Genomic DNA, 17,483 nt, shown 5'->3' with positions numbered 1-17,483 from the left:
GATGCATTCACTCAACACACATTTCTTGAGCGTTAGGTCTAAGACACAAAGGTGGGTACAAAGATGTCTCACACACAGATCCTGCCTTTTAGCAACCTGAAGTCTTGAATGGGCCATGAGATATGTTCTTAACATTTGCTTCCACACACTGTGGTTAGTTAAGTGTCAACAAAGAGGTAATACTAATTGTTTTGGTAGTTCATAAGGTCCCAGGTTCCAGATACCGCAGGATTAAATGCTTTTTCTTAACTCTGGCAAGTCTGAAGCTTAAATCTCAGAAGGCTGACATTTGCAGTAATGCTCAATTTAGGTCAATACTGACTTCAAGTCTTACACAGTGGATCCTAGCAAGAAAACACTGCAAGGGGCTACACTCCCCCGTGCTGTCTCTATATCTGCCACACTGGCCTCTTGTGATTCCTTTGCCTGGAATGTTCTTCTCCCAGATACCCACATACCTCCCTCTCTCAGTTCCTTTAGTTCTGCTCCAATGTGACTTTTTCAGAGAGGACAACCCTACTTAAAGTAGGACCCCTGTCCCTCTCTCTCCTTACACTGCTTTTTCCTTACAAAGCACTTATATCTGACATTATATTTTAAATGTATCTTTATTTTTTTGGCAGGGCCTTGTCATTTTTATCACTGCCTAACCCCATTGCCTGGAACTATTTATTATATGTTAAAGACAAATGCGCATGGTTCTGTCTGAGGACACGTGGACTCTCCTTGTAGCCTCCCCTCCACCAGGCTATTCACTCTCTACAATGGGCATCTGCAATAATAGGAATCTCACTACCTAACATGACATTTTCAGAAAGTTGTTAACTTTTTGAAAGTTGAGTTTGTATTGAGCGAAAATCTTCTTTCCTAAAACTTCTGCTGTTGGTTCTATTTGGTGTTCTAGGACACGTGGAATCAGTTTAAAACATCTACACTTTCCACATGGCAGCTCTCTGAGCATCTCCTGTCTGTTTTCATAGTCCCATCAATCTTCTCAACTTTAGGCTATATATACCTTCAGCCAGGTCTCATATAAGGGTTTTTGGTCTCTCTTTTATGCTGGTCACAATCTCTTAAGTTATGGTGTAAAATACCCAGAAATTAGCACAGTATCTCTGTAATTCAAAGGTCTCAGTCCCTTTCCACAGCCGTTAAATGCTCACTGTACATTAGCACATGCCAAAAATGTCTCATCCACTTTTCCTCACTCACTCGTCCCTTCATTCCACAGAATGAACTCTGGTGAGCGCTTACACATGACCCACAGGACTGCTATTGTCTTTCATTCTGGGGATGTGGGAATGAACCCTACAGACGAGGCCTGGCCTTATAAAGTTTCTATTCCTAACAATTAGAGGTAATTCTTCCAACTAGAGTTTTGTTTTTGAAACAGAGGGATTCTAAATCTTAGAGCTAACAATTTACCCACTTGTGAAATCTAGAGTTAGGAAATTTCCTCCTTGTGAAATAGAATATTTGCACAGAGATTTATAAATTTACAACTGGAAAAGGGATGAGAATTAGATGGAGCTTCTGAAGAAATTAGTTCATATAGTCAAAGTGTTTTGTTGTGTGTGCGGTGGGATTGGGGACCCTCGGGGCAGAGGGCTGAACTCTCCATATTTCTCAAGGTACAGTATGTTATCAGGTCCTGCAAAACCCCTCCCTCCCCATCTCCTTCATCTCCTCTTCCTCCTCTGTTTCTTTTCTTTCCTTTTATCACCTTACACCATTCTATTCCTCTTCACCACCATAAGTGAGCACTCTTCAAATAAATTTTGGTATATGTTCACCAAGTTGCTTTTTCTTAAAAAAAAATCTAACTAGACTTTTCTTAATATTGCTTTGAATTTATAAACTAATTTGTGAGGACTGAACATCTTTGTAATATCAAGTTTGTGCCATCCAAAGACATACAATGTCTTTCCATTTATTCAAATTGTCTTATATGTCATTGACTAGGCATTTAAAAGTTTTTAAGTTCTTGTGTATTCTTTTTTTTTTTTACTTTATAAACTTATTTATTTATTTATTTTTGGCTGCGTTGGGTCTTTGTTGCTGCGCGCGGGCTTTCTCTACTTGCGGTGAGCGGGGGCTACTCTTCGTTATGTGCGCGGGCTTCTCACTGCCGTGGCTTCTCTTGTTGCGGAGCGTGGGCTCTAGGTGCGCGGGCTTCAGTAGTTGGGGTGCACAGGCTCAGCAGTTGTGGCCCGTGGGCTCTAGAGCGCAGGCTCAGTAGCTGTGGCGCACAGGCTTAGTTGCTCCACGGCATGTGGGATCTTCTCAGACCAGGGCTCGAACCTGTGTCCCCTGCATTGGCAGGCGGATTCTTAACCACTGTGCCACCAGGGAAGTCTCTGTGTATTCTTGATTAGCTTAATTCCTAGATATCTGATAGTTTTTGTTGCCATTCTGAGTGGTATCTTATTTTTTGTTAAATCTTTTAGTTGGTATGTATCTTTCTAGTTGGGAGTGTTTTATTTCATAGTTTAAAAATTAGACACAAAACAATAATACTAGATTTAAAGAAAAACTATATGAAGGCCAGATGTCCCAAAACAATAGGGATTATAAAATAATAAAAATGCAGGATTTTACAAGAAAACAGTAGTATAGGGGACAAAGGAGCAGCGCTCATTATTTATATTAAATAGAAGACTCCAGATATAACCTAGAAACTTACTAGCCTTGTAATTAAAATGTAGTCCAGTGTTGGCCTAAGCCTTAGCACAGGGTCACTGTATGGCTGGGAGGATCCAGATGTGGTCAGTGTTCTCAGCGAAATGGGGAAGAAGGGCCTTGGAGAGGAACCAAGCGAGGACAGAAGAATTCAAGTGGATCTGTTCGCCTGATAGGATGAGAGGATCGGGGAGGGTCTCCAAATCAGGGGTCCTGATTAGAAATACAAGATTATCTCCCTCCATATCATGATAAACCCACTTAACAGAGATTTTTAAACATGCATTTTGGTGATTTACAGTACAGGATCCACAACAGAGACTAAATATACAGTAAATCTCATTTGCTTCACATAGGAAAAAAATCCAGTACTCTGTCAGTGCTTTATTATTTGAGGGAAAAGATGTAATATTAAACAATCAATGGCAACATGGTCATAACAATCCATAACAGTGAAATAAAAGGAAATGTTCCCCATTCACTGACTGGCATTGGACGGCATCCGATGATCTAAGAAAAGCATTTAGATTCATGCCCTGTGTTAAACCCAAGCAAGTGAGGTGAAAGGCACTCATATATTATTCTTGTGGCCAGGAATTCACTGCACATTAAGTTGTCAAGGTGATAGATGACAAGAAATAAAGTTCTAGGGAAGAAAAAAGTATCAGTTTGAATAAACCACCATAACAAGGAAGTCCTAACTGAGGCATATTTTTGTTACTAGATGTAACAGGGATTCTGAAGTAGTGTTTCTCTCACAGCATCTACCGCCATCCCTACAGAGATGCGAAAGGTTTTCTTTAAAATTATGTTCACCATCAAATGATTTTTGTTTCATATTCTCCAAAGACTGAAGTAGAATATTGACATGTCGTGGGTACACAGAAACTTTATAAAACATATCGTAGACGAGGTCTTCATTTTAAGCCTACCCATTGGTGCTATCTGCTGTTTCATTAGCATTCTGAATTTCACCTTAAACAATAGGCTAATCTAAGTACGAATTTCTGAGTCTCCATCTGTAAATTCAGATCTGGCAAAAGAAAAAGATCTACTAGAGATCCCGGTTAGTATGGGACAGAGGACTGGGGGAGAGAGGTATTATAGAAGCAAGGATTCAGGGCACATTATCAAAATGAACTACTCTGAAATCCCTCTGCGGTCTATAATTTTTACCACCCGTGCTTTCCAGTGAACTGCCTGTGAGCATTATCGGCTGAAGGCCATGTGCCATGGCGTTGATGCTGATGGTTCTAAATCAGAGAAGCAGTTGAGTATGTACCAAAAATAAAAGTGGGGATTAACTCCAACCAAGCAGCTCAGATGCACCAACTCTTGTCCAGTGTGATCCTGCTGGTGCCAGCCAGTTTGCTCCTGGCGACTGGCTTAGTCCACAAGGAATTTTTTTTTTGGTAGGTGGTTTCAAGTCATTGAAATCATTCCCTTGGCTTCCCCCCCCACCACCCAATTCAGAAAGCAGGAAATGTCTTTCCTGTGTAGCAGTCACAGAGCAGTCCCCTAGGGTTTTCAGGGGGCTTGTCTTCCAGTTCCTGCTTCTGGTTTCTAACTGTTAACTCTATATTTGGTAATGGCCTGACGATGGGCTGTTGTGGATTTGGTCATCATAAGATAACCTGGAGTCACGGAGCAGAGATCTAAAGCAATCTTATTTTTCCAGGAAGCAACGTGTTGACCTTTCAGGATTTCGTCTATTTTATTGAGTGTTTTGAGTAGTTGAATAATGTTGTTTATTTATAGCACAAGATTGGGTGTTTACGCTATGGGTCCTTGAGGGTCTGTGACTGTACAGAAATAGGATACGTACACTCTCCTGGTTTACAATGAGTTTATATTTGTTTCTTTGTTTCTTTCTGATGTAATCTAAGGAATGCTCTTTATGCATGCTCTTATCCCATGGCAGCCTTGAAAATAGCTACTTGCTCAGAAACGAATAAATATTTGTCAGATGAGTAAGACAAGTGTTGACTTTAATCCTTTTACATCAGGGCAAGAAAGAATCAACATCCCATTGATAGTCGATGACTTCCTCCTTCCTCCAGTATCTTTAAAGCTACATAGTGTTAAACCTATAGGCACACAATCTTTTAGGAATAAAGAGATAATGAAATAGTGTTTGCCATTGGAAGAAGCCATTTAGAAAATAGTCCAAAATAATTGGATTCCTAGTTTACCACCAGAGTGCTCTTCTAACCCTACTTAGATTTTGCTTTGTCGTGTTTTCAAACCCCAAGCGTTAACTTGTTTTGTAAGTAAGATCAGAATGACTGCACTTTCATTTCACAAAAGGAAAATCAAGGCATAAAAACATATTTTGATTATTGTAAGATCACCTTGGAAATGGGAAAGGATTTTGAGCTTCACAGAGAACCTTTTGTTTATGAAGTTATCAGTCATTAAACCAATTTCAGAGGATTATCATAAGAGAGCTAAAATAAGAGATTAAATTCTCCCCCTTGGAAACATTACTTTCATTTGTAATATGAATACTGAGTGGTTTTACTTTCTTCAGTAATTTATATCTTATTTCTTTTCTCTTCAATGTTCACTATAGGTTGGAAGTTTTTTTTTTTAATAGCAGGTGTATAGTGAATAATCTTTTAGAGAATCTAAGCTGTAATTCAGAAAATCAATTCCTTTTATAACTTTCTATTTTCTCTTTTAGTCATTTTGCACTTGTTTTTATACTTAAAATCCTGTTTTACGAGCCAAAATTTGGCCACAGGATCTGTGCAACTGTAATGATTCCATAATATCCCACAGCAGGGTGCACGGGGGTGAAAGCCACATGCTGGAGAACTGACCTGAGATCTGAACCCTCGCTGCATCCCTCTTGGCTTTGGGGGCATTACGTAACCTTTCAGACGAGAATTCTCACCTGAAAGATGGGACTAATCTACTCCCCAAGGGTCCTTCTGGGAGCTAAATAAAGTACATAAGGATTCTACACACAGGTAGCACAGGTTCCTTACCAGTATCACTCGATGCGAGTGCTATTAGCATCCTGGATTCTGTGGGAATGCCCCACCCAGTGCAGGATGCCCCCGAAAATGCCATGAGGACCCATAATGAGGGCTTTGTGAAATGATCACACTAAATCTATTGCTTATGCTGATTTTTTCTTCCATTCCTCTTTTTAAAAAATGTATATTTTGGATTTGTATACTCATTCTTTGAGAATTAGCTCAAATTCACCTCCTCAAGTCCCTAACTTCCAGTAGCTGAGATGACATCATATTTAATGCTCTTGAAATCTACCACCATAAAAGCGCTTACACACCAAATGGCACTGCTTCTGTATTTGTACAGTCTGTAGACTATTAGCAGTCTGACGGCAGGGGCTGTACTGTATTTCTCTTTCAGTGTTTCGAGCACCCCATATAATGCCTGACATATCTCGGGTGCTTAGGGATGTTTGTTGAACAAATGGTCCATCCCATATGAATTCTGAGCCTGGTAACCTTCATGTTCTGATGGAATCTTCCTTTGGGGTATTCCACATTTTTTAGAATCTTGACATCTCAGACTACACTTCCTGTACCCAACTGGCGTCCATATTCTTCTTAAAGGCTGTAAGGATAAAACAGGCCTGTGTGTGAAGTGTCCAGATTAGGTCACCCATCTGAGGAGCAGGTACTCAGCGTGCTGGGCAGGGTGCTAAGTGGGATGCTTCTGTGCAGCAGAGAGACATGACGGGGGCTGTGCTCCAGGAAGAGGGTTCTGACCAGGGCTCAGGAAGAGATGCTTAAGTTGTTCTTGAATCCCCTTCTGAACTCACTGTGGCCACATCCCTAAATGATGTTCATCATAGACATTTCCATAGGTCCACACTACCATTTTCATTTATTTTGTTCCAAGTTAGCTACTAGTTCTTATAGATACTCTGTGTGGTTTCTCTTTTCTGCATTTCATCCTGCTATGAAATAAGTAAACAAGAGAAACGACTACATACTCCAATATAAAATTAAAAATTAAAAAAAAAAAAGGAGAAACGACTCCTGTGCTTGTTCATAAGCAGGTCCTGTGGCAGTGCTGGTGCTGCGCGTGGCACAGTAATAAAGACAGACATAGAGTCCTCCTGCAGATCTATGTCACCTCCCTCTGCTATTTCCCAAACTTGCCACTCCAAAATTCGCCCTTCTCTACTACCTACCTTGTTGCCACATCCTGCTACCTCCCTTACCTCACAATCGCTCAGCAGATGTGTCACTTACTATTTCACAGAAGCTACAAGGCACACACTCCCATCTTACTGTGCCTCTCCTCTCCTGCAATAAAATGCATCTTGTGGAAGGTACGCCCTCCACCCAAATCAAGGATAATCCCACCTGGATCCTGGATCCATCACATCCTTCCTCCTGACCATTCTTCTCTTACCCTGAACTACCGGGTCTTATATCCAACTGCTTACTTCTCCACTTGGATATCTAACATATTTCAAACTCAACATGCTCAAAAACAAACTTTTTCCAAGTGGCTCAGGCCCCAAAATCTTAAGAGTCATTCTTGATTTCTCTTTTTCTCTCATACACATCACTCACGCTCAGTTCAATTTTCTAGCAAGTCTTAATGTTTTTTCCTTCAAAATATATCCAGAACCACGGCTTCAGTCCTGGTCCAAGCCATCTGATTCATATCTTCCCTGGATTATTGCACTAGCCTTCTCAGTAGTCTCCCTGCTTCAGCTCTTGCCGCCCCCCCCACCATACTGTATTCTCAACACCTAGAGTGGTCTTGTCAAAACCTAAGTCAGATAATGCCAACCCTCCAAACATGTCCCACCTCTGTCAGAGCAAGGACAGAACTTTTACAGTGGCCTCCAGGCCCTACATGATCCGGCAGCTGTTACCTCTCAGGCCTCATTCTTCTACCACTCTTCTCCTCACTCTGCTATAGCCCACTGGCCACCTGGCTTTTCCCTCAACATGCGAGGAATACCCATGCTTCAGGCCTGCGACATCACCAGGGGTCTTCCTAGGATCATCTCAACATTCAAACTTATAGTATTATCATAAACCTCATTTGGTACGAGAATCATTGGAAAGAAACAGGATTGGAGTCACAGCTTGTCAGCCAGGCAGCATCAGACTCTCTCCCTTTGGGGGAATCTTCACAACTGCCTGTGTGGTGGTCCACACGGCTGCCCAGGAGCTAGTCTCTCCCTAAGCTTCTCCACGATCATCTCAGATGCAAGAAAAAGAGATCCACTGTAGGCAGATTCCGGAGTTACTCTGGCTTTGATGCCTTATGCTCCAAAGGAGCCAATAGCTCTTGTAACTCAGTAGATACACCTTCCATATATCAAGGGACATGCCCAGTTACAAGTGTCACCACAGTCACAGAAATCCCATCTATGGCCTCCTACCAGGCGCTTATCATTCTCCCAGCCCAGATGCAGTTGTCCAATCAGCAGCCATTTATGCCATAAGCAATGTTGCCTAGTAACACAGTTAACATTCTACCTTTATCAGGCTCCCAGGGAAGCTGAGCTAGAAAGCTGAGAAAGCCAAATGTCAAATTCTCCTGCAGAAGGGGAGGGGTCCTGTGACTGCTTTGTTCATCGTGTCTCTTACTCTTTCTGTTCCCTCTGTCTGGATGGCTCCTCCCGGGACATCTGCAAGGCCCGCTTCCACGACATCTGCAAGGCCCACTCCCGCACCGACTTCAGTTCCCTCCTCAAAAGTCACCTCCCAGTGAGGCCACCCTATTTGAGAACCACAACTCTTAATCTCACCTGCTGTGATCTCCTACCATCCTCATATGCTTTATTTTCTTTTTCATTGTCCTTATTACCTTCTAACATATATAATTTACCAACTGATTTTGCTTATTTTGCTTGTTTTTTCCCCCACAGAATTTAAGTTCTTTAAGGCTGGGATATTTGTCTTTTATTTCTTTCCTCCTGCACTGATAATGCTTGGCCCCTAGAACAGTGCCTGGCACACAGTAGATTCTTCAACAACTATTTGTTTTATTTATGAATGAATTAATGCCCTTTCTCTCTTTCAAACTCTAGTTTTTCATTGGCATCCTTTTTTTTTGGTGGGGGGAGGAGGGCGAGATATTTTCAGCCCACAAATAAAAAGCAGCATGGTGTTAGGGATTAAGGATAGGGACTTTGGGGCCAAACTCCTTGGACTTCAATAAGGGTTTTGCTACTCACCTTGGAAGTTTCTCTAATCTCTCTGTGCCTTAGTTTTGCATCTATAAACGGGGATGATAATAGTATATCCCAGGGTTGGCATGAGGATGAAATGATTTAAAACATGTGTAAAGTGTTCAGAAGAGTGTCTGACACGTAGGAAGCACTAGATGTTAACTATTATTAAAATCAACATTAAAAAGGTCTTTATTTCTCCTCTGCACCACTTCTAGCTATTTCCCTCTCTCCTGGCTCTCCTTCCTCTCAGATGATCTACTTGAAAGTTCCATAAGCCTTTAACTCCAATTCACTTTTCCAACCAGTGACACTAAGATTTCTAATGCCCTATTTACTGCTTTTCTCCCCTTAGCCCGTGAGTTAGTTGAACCACCTGCCATCACTGACCACACCTGAGCCCCTCCTCTCTCTTGGTTTCCCCCCATCCTTATGGCTGCCCCTACTCTGCCTTCTCCAGAGGAGTCTCCTTTTCATTCATTCAGTCTTTACTGTTATTCCTGACATCATCTCACCAACCACATTCTCCTGGGGTGACTCCACTCCCGGGTATGGCTTCAACTCTCATGCTGATGACACCCAAAGGGTGTCAATCCTAATGACTGTTTCCTAGAGACGTCATGTCCTTTCTCATAACCATGACTTGGAGCTTTCCTTCCTCTTCCTGGCACTTTCTTCATCCCCAGCTCCCTTTTCCTGACTGGTTCTCAAGTTTTAATATACCATTTCTCTTGTTCCTCTCCTTTGAACTTGCATAGAGCTTTTCAGAAAAAAAAAAAACAACTCTAGCACAGTATAACCTTTTCTGTTGTTTGTTTATTTAGTTTCCCTCTAGAAATGAACTGCTTACAGGTATATATGTCCTCAAAGTATGGTGCCTGATACATAGGTTTGCAAAAAATCTGGATTCAATATATGAATATACAGTATCTATATAGAACAATTTATGATTCAGGTACAATTTAACTCAGAACTAAGCATTGGGTAAGATAATATCTCATCAAAATGTCAGTCCTCCCAGAAAATCTTATCGGGGTAAATATAAGAGATAAAGAAAAACATTCCATTTTAACAATATAAATGGCACTCTGGCTATACATAATATATTTTGCTATATTCTGTATTTTGCTGTGGGTATAAAACCAACTTTGAAAGATAAAGGGCTCCCTTTGATGTTTGTGACATCAAATATTACTTGACTATAGTCAACTGCTCTTTGAGCTCTGTTAAATCTTACAAGTACCGTATTTACCTAATTAGGAAAGTTTGGGAAATCAGGCTTCAGGCTCCCTGCCATGATTACAAACACCATGCATAAGTACAGAAGAGCAACTAATATATACATGGTTAAAAATCACACACTCTTTTTAAAGGGGTTTCAACGGCTTAGTGACTTGCTCTGGCTCTGTTTTTTTTTTTTTTTTTTTTTCGGTACGCGGGCCTCTCACTGTTGTGGCCTCTCCCGTTGCGGAGCACAGGCTCCGGACACGCAGGCTCAGCGGCCATGGTTCACGGGCCCAGCCAATCCGCGGCATGTGGGATCTTCCCGGACCGGGGCACGAACTCGCGTCCCCTGCATCGGCAGGCGGACTCTCAACCACTGCGCCACCAGGGAAGCCCCTGGCTCTGTTTTGACATGAGGCTAGGGACCTACCTGCAAAGTGCATCCGAACACACCGATCATCAGCATGGCCACGGACAAGTAATCGGTAAATACATCCCACCATGGCTTCAGAACCCGGAAGGCAGGCTGCTGCTCAGAGAACTGCCGGAACTCTGTCACCGGAATCATGTTTCTGAGAAAAGAGAGATTACTGGTGAATTAATTTATCTTTATGCACAACATACTGCATTGTTAACAGCATTTGAAATTCTGCTTCAACTCGTCGGATTCAGTGGTCGGAATCAGTCCAGGAGCTGTCACAGCACCTCAGAGTTTGAACAAGCTATTGAGAAATCCACCAGTTGAGGAAATAAGGAGCCCCATGTCGAAAAATCAAGTACCTTTGCTAACTCTTGTCTAACCAGTGGGTGCCCTTTAGCTCCACATGGACCAGAGAGAGCATGACCAGAGCCACCCGTTATTTCCTGGTCTCCCTTCCCCTAAACAGAGCACAAAGATGGCAGAAAGAGCAGAGCCCATCCTTTAAAATGTTTTTGCTATTTATCTTATCATCTTGGGTTTTTGCTTCAAACTACTTTTTTAAGTGTATCCTCAGCATTGGTTTGTATTAATTATTTACTAAGCCCTATTTGTAAAGCCTTTTGCTTGCTCCCTGGGGAAGGCAAACGACTTTGCCACTGGTCCTCTTCTTGTAAAAGGGACAATCTCATTGTGGGGAGGAGGTGTTGGGGAGAACTTCAATTTTTTTTTTTTTGCCCTCCCTCTTTTTTTGGTTCCTGTGCTTTTGACTTGATTTTTTTCTCTATTTCCTAAATTTCACTGTGAACCTCAAACTTATCCTCTGACAGTTTTCTCTGGAAACACCTAACTCTATCTAAATGACAGAGGATAAATGAATAGGGTGCACTGAGGCTCTGGGAAAAGCGGAAAAGAGACACATCCTTTTCTTAGCCTGCGTTGTCCTTTCTTATCGCTCAGTCCCACTGCCTGTATTATGATCTAAGACTTGAAGGTAACCATCCAGCTACAGGGAGAAGGAATATTCTTTCCTTATCTCATGGCAAGGAATAAGGGTGGCCAGTGAGGGCCAAAAAGACAGTTTCTCTCCCTTTTGCCATCTTTGGATCCAATAATCTTGCTCTTTACACCTGCCCTTGTTATTTAGTCTGATTAAAGGCAGGGAAAAGCTACATTTGGTGCTCATTCTTCCAACCCTTTTTGTTTCCTGGATCTTCTCTTCCCTAATAGTGAATTAAAGGCTGTACAATAAACAGCCTAAAGAAAACCAGAGCCTCTTCTTTGAGTTCACTGCTGTTTATCTTTGGAAACTATTATAATGTGTTCCATTCCATCTCACTGCTTTATCTGACTTTTTCTTAAGCAGTCTTCCTTAACATGACGTTGAAAATTCAACCGCTTCATGCTGCTTTCACCTATGACCTACCTACTCGACATCTTTGCAGCATTTGATATGATTGCCTCATTTTATTGAAACACAACTTTCCTTTTCTTCTTTTTTTTTTTAATGTTTATTTATTTTTGGCTGCGCCAGGTCTTAGTTGTGGCACTCGGGCTTTTCGTTGTTGTGGCATGAGGACTTCTTAGTTGTGGCACGCAAACTCTTAGTTGCAGCATGCACGCGGGATCTAGTTCTCCAACCAGGGATGGAACCAGGGTCCCCTGCATTGGGAGTGCGGAGTCCTACCCACTGGACCACCATGAAAAGTCCCAAAACACAACTTTCTTAACTCTACTTTGTTACCACCACTGGGCTGGAAGTTTCTTGAAGGGGGAAAATCTATATGTTATGCATATGTGTGTTCTCAAAACATAGGTTGCAGGCAAGCCACCCAAGCTAAATGAAAAACTTCACTTATTCCTAGTGTTATTAGCATTTCAGACTAGTCCAAAGTTTGATTTTCCTGACCTTTCACGACCTTTTTCTTCTCAATGGATCATTATAATCTCATGGCCCCAAATGTTTTCTTGTCACAGCTATCCAGTGGCGGTCACAGACAGGCACGAACTCATCTTAACTTCCACATTCTGCCTAAAAGCTACTGTCTTGTTCTATTTTGCACCTCTACCACTTACCACAGTGCCTGGAAAACAAGAGGCCCTGAACAACTGTCTGTTAAATTGATGGGTGAATTCGGATGCTTGTTCGTGGAGCAATGCTCACTCAATCAGATTGGGGGGGACCCTAGCCAGCTACAGTGACAGCACTAACAAGTATGGTGCCTGTGCTGTAGTCTGCATCCTTTGATAGATTTAGTTATTGTCTCCTTCATGATAACTTCCTGTACATCTTGGAGGGAATTGGGCTTGTTCTTTGAAGCAAGGAACAATTTCAGGAATAAAATATACCAATGTGTATTTTATTGAGAGCTGTGTTCTCAAACTTTTTGACCTCAGGATCCTTTCATGTTCTAAAATGTAGTGAGGAGGACCTCAAAGAGCACTTTTTAGGTGGGTGATACCTATCAATACTGGCCACATGAGAAATTAAAACCAAGAAATTTCAAAAATATATATTAACTCACTTAAAAATAACAAATCATTACAAGTTAACATAAATTGTTATTATAAAAAATAACTATATTCTCCAACACAAAAACAATTAATGAGAATAATAGCATTGTTTTATATTTTTGTAAATCTCTTTAAAAGCTGGCTTAATAGAATATAGCTGGATTCTCATATCTGCTTATTCAATCTGCTGAGATTTTTTTTTTTTTTTTTTTGCTGTACGCGGGCCTCTCACTGTTGTGGCTTCTCCCGTTGTGCAGCACAGGATCCGGACGCGCAGGCTCAGCGGCCACGGCTCACGGGCCCAGCCGCTCCGCGGCATGTGGGATCTTCCCGGACCGAGGCACGAACCCGTGTCCTCTGTATCGGCAGGTGGACTCTCAACCACTGCGTCACCAGGGAAGCCCGAGATATGTTGTTTTGATTGAAATTTATGAATCAAATATATGTGCAGTTAGCAAAAGGAGGACTTTCTTAACAGACTTTTTATATAATTGGGGATATTAACTTTTGATAATATATCAAACTAACTTGGTTAGTTGCAATATGGAATCTGAAAACTATATCAATGAACTTTTCAAACTCCTTGATGTTAAAACTCATTCGTCAGGGAGGACCTTCAAGATGGTGGAGAAGTAAGACATGGAGATCACCTTCCCCCCCACAACTACATCAAAAATACATCTACATGTGGAACCTCTCCTATAGAACACCTACTGAACGCTGGCAGAAGACCTCAGACTTCCCAAAAGGCAAGAAACTCCACAAGTACCTGGGTACGGAAAAAGAAAAAAGGAAAAACAGAGACAAAAGAATAGGGACAGGACCTGCACCAGTGGGAAGGAGCTGTGAAGGAGGAAAGGTTTCCACACACTAGGAAGCTCCTTCGCGGGCGGAGACTGCGGGTGGCGGAGGGGGACAGCTTCGGAGCCACGCAGGAGAGCACAGCAACAGGGGTGCGGAGGGCAAAGCGAAGAGATTCCCGCACAGAGGATCGGTGCCGACCGGCACTCACCAGCCTGAGAGGCTTGTCTGCTCACCCGCCAGGGCGGGCGGGGCTGGGAGCTGAGGCTCGGGCTTCGGTTGGAGCGCAGGGAGAGGGCTGGGGTTGGCAGCGTAAACACAGCCTGCAGGGGGCTAGTGCGCTACAGCTAGCAGGGAGGGAGTCCGGGAGAAAGTCTGGACTTACAGAAGAGGCAAGAGACCATTGTTTCCGGGTTCGCGGGGAGAGGGGATTAAAAGCGCCAACAGAAACGGGTGCGAGCCGCGGCTAGCAGCCGGGACCCCACAGACGGGCATGAGATGCTAAGGCCGCTGCTGCCGCCACCAAGAAGCCTGTGTGCGAGCACAGGTCACTATCCACACCTCCCCTCCTGGGAGCCTGTGCAGCCCGCCACTGCAGGGTCCCGTGATCCAGGGACAACTTCCCCGGGAGAACGCACGGCGCGCCTCAGGCTGGTGCAACGTCACAGTGGCCTCTGCCGCCGCAGGCCCGCCCCGCAATCCGTACCCCTCCCTCCCCCCGGCTTGAGTGAGCCAGAGCCCCCGAATCAGCGGCTCCTTTAACTCCGTCCTGTCTGAGCGAAGAACAGACGCCCTCAGGCGACCTACACGCAGAGGTGGGGCCAAATCCAAAGCTGAGCCCCAGGAGCTGTGCGAAAAAGAAGAGAAAGGGAAATCTCTCCCAGCAGCCTCAGGAGCAGCGGATTAAAGCTCCACAATCAGCTTCATGTACCCTGCATCTGTGGAATACCTGAATACACAACGAATCATCCCAAATTGAGGAGGTGGACTTTGGGAGCAACTGTAGACTTGGGGTTTGCTGTCTGCGACTTATTTGTTTCTAATTTTTATGTTTATCTCAGTATAGATTTTAGCACTTGTTATCATTGGTGGATTTGTTTATTGGTTTGGTTGTTCTCTTCTTTTTTTATTATTTATTTAAATAATTTTTTTCATCTATTATTCTCTTTTTCATTCTTTTTTTCTCCCTTTTTTCTGAGCCATGTGGCTGACAGGGTCTTGGTGCTCTGACCTGGTGTCAGGCCTGAGCCTCTTGAGGTGGGAGAGCTGAGTTAATGACACTGGACCACCAGTGACCTCCCAGCGCCATGTAATATAAATCAGCGAGAGCTCTCCCACAGATCTCCATCTCAATGCTAAGACCCAGCTCCACCCAACTGCCAGCAAGCTCCAGTGCTGGACGCCCCACGCCAATCAACTAGCAAGACAGGAGCACAACCCTGCCCATTAGCAGAGAGGCTGCCTAAAGCCATACTCAGTTCACAGACACCCCGAAACACACCACCGGATGCGGCCCTGCCCACAAGAAAGACAAGATCCAGCCCCACCCACCAGAACAGAGGCACCAGTCCCCTCTACCTGGAAGCCTACACAAGCCACTGAACCAACCTCAGCCACTGGAGGGCAGACACCAAAAACAACGGAAACTAGGAACCTGCAGCCTGCGAAAAGGAGACCCCAAACACAGGAAATTAAACAAAATGAGAAAACAGAGAAATATGCAGCAGACGAAGGAGCAAGGTAAAAACCCACCAGACCAAACAAATGAAGAGGAAATAGGCAGTCTACCTGAAAAAGAATTCAGAATAATGGTAGTAAAGATGATCCAAATTCTTGGAAATAGAATAGACAAAATGCAAGAAACATTTAACAAGGACCTAGAAGAGCTAAAGAGGAAACAAGCAACAATGAACAACACAATAAATGAAATTAAAAATACTCTAGATGGGATCAATACCAGAATAACTGAGACAGAAGAACGGATAAGTGACCTGGAAGATAAAATAATGGAAATAACTACTGCAGAGCAGAATAAAGAAAAAAGAATGAAAAGAATTGAGAACAGTCTCAGAACTCTGGGACAACATTAAATGCACCAACATTCAAATTATAGGGGTCCCTGAAGAAGAAGAGAAAAAGAAAGGGTCTGAGAAAATATTTGAAGAGATTATGGTTGAAAACTTCCCTAACATGGGAAAGGAAATAGTCAATCAAGCCCAAGAAGGGCAGAGAGTCCCATACAGGATAAACACAAAGAGAAACATAACAAGACACATATTAATCAAACTATCAAAAATTAAATAAAAGAAAAAATATTAAAAGCAGCAAGGGAAAAGCAACAAATAACATACAGGGGAAACCCCATAATGTTAACAGCTGATCTTTCAGCAGAAACTCTGCAAGCTAGAAGGGAGTGGCAGGACATATTTAAAGTGATGAAAGGGAAAAACATACAACCAAGATTACTCTACCCAGCAAGGATCTCATTCAGATTTGATGGAGAAATTAAAACCTTTACAGACAAGCAAAAGCTAAGAGAATTCAGCACCACCAAACCAGCTTTACAACAAATGCTAAAGGAACTTCTCTAAGCAGGAAACACAAGAGAAGGAAGAGACATACAAAAACAAACTCAAAACAATTAAGAAAATGGTAATAGGAACATACAAATTGATAATTACTTAAATGTAAATGGATTAAATGCTGCAACCACATGACACAGACTGGCTGAATGGATACAAAAACAAGACCCGTATATATGCTGTCTACAAGAGACCCACTTCAGACCTAGGGACACATACAGACAAAGTGATGGGATGGAAAAAGATATTCCATGCAAATGGAAATCAGAAGAAAGCTGGAGTAGCAATTCTCATATCAGACAAAATAGACTTTAAAATAAAGACTATTAGAAGAGACAAAGAAGGACACTACATAATGATCAAGGGATTGATCCAGAAGAAGATATAACAATGGTGAATATTTATGCACCCAACATAGGAGCACCACAATACATAAGGCAAATGCTAACAGCCATAAAAGGGGAAATCGACATAACACAATCATAATAGGGGACTTTAACACCCCACTTTCACCAATGGACAGATCATCCAAAATGGAAATAAATAAGGAAACACTAGCTTTAAATGATACATTAAACAAGATGGACTTAATTGATATTTATAGGACATTCCATCCAAAAACAACAGAATAAACTTTCTTCTCAAGCGCTCATGGAACATTCTCCAGGATAGATCATATCTTGAGTCACAAATCAAGCCTTGGTAAATTTAAGAAAATTGAAATTGTATCAAGTATCTTTTCGGACCACAACGCTGTGAGACTAGATATCAATTACAGGAAAAAACTGTAAAAAATACAAACACATGGAGGCTAAACAATATGCTACTAAATAACCAAGAGATCACTGAATAAATTAAAGAGGAAATAAAAAAATACCTCGAAACAAATGACAATGAAAACACGATGACCCAAAACCTATGCGATGCAGCAAAAGCAGTTCTAAGAGGGAAGTTTAGAGCAAAACAATCCTACCTCAAGAAACAAGAAACATCTCAAATCAACAACCTAACCTTACACCTAAGGCAATCAGAGAAAGAAGAACAGAAAAAACCCGAAGTTAGCAGAAGGAAAGAAATCATAAAGATCAGA

At 42.3% G+C, this 17,483-nt stretch overlaps 1 protein-coding gene across 1 annotated transcript in view; it reads right to left on the bottom strand.

The window, feature by feature from the left end:
• Positions 1-17,483, bottom strand: part of LRRC8C (leucine rich repeat containing 8 VRAC subunit C) — an 88,423-nt gene that overhangs the window by 20,091 nt on the left and 50,849 nt on the right. Inside the window, exon 2 of the mRNA XM_060006371.1 lies at positions 10,509-10,650. Within this exon, the coding sequence (XP_059862354.1) occupies positions 10,509-10,646 (138 nt within the window). The 5' untranslated portion in view covers positions 10,647-10,650. The remainder of the gene's footprint in view (positions 1-10,508; positions 10,651-17,483) is intronic.

The sequence above is a fragment of the Delphinus delphis genome, chromosome 1 (genome assembly GCF_949987515.2).
Source record: "Delphinus delphis chromosome 1, mDelDel1.2, whole genome shotgun sequence".
In the NCBI taxonomy this organism is placed as follows: domain Eukaryota; kingdom Metazoa; phylum Chordata; class Mammalia; order Artiodactyla; family Delphinidae; genus Delphinus; species Delphinus delphis.
This window is presented reverse-complemented; position numbering and strand designations above follow the sequence as displayed.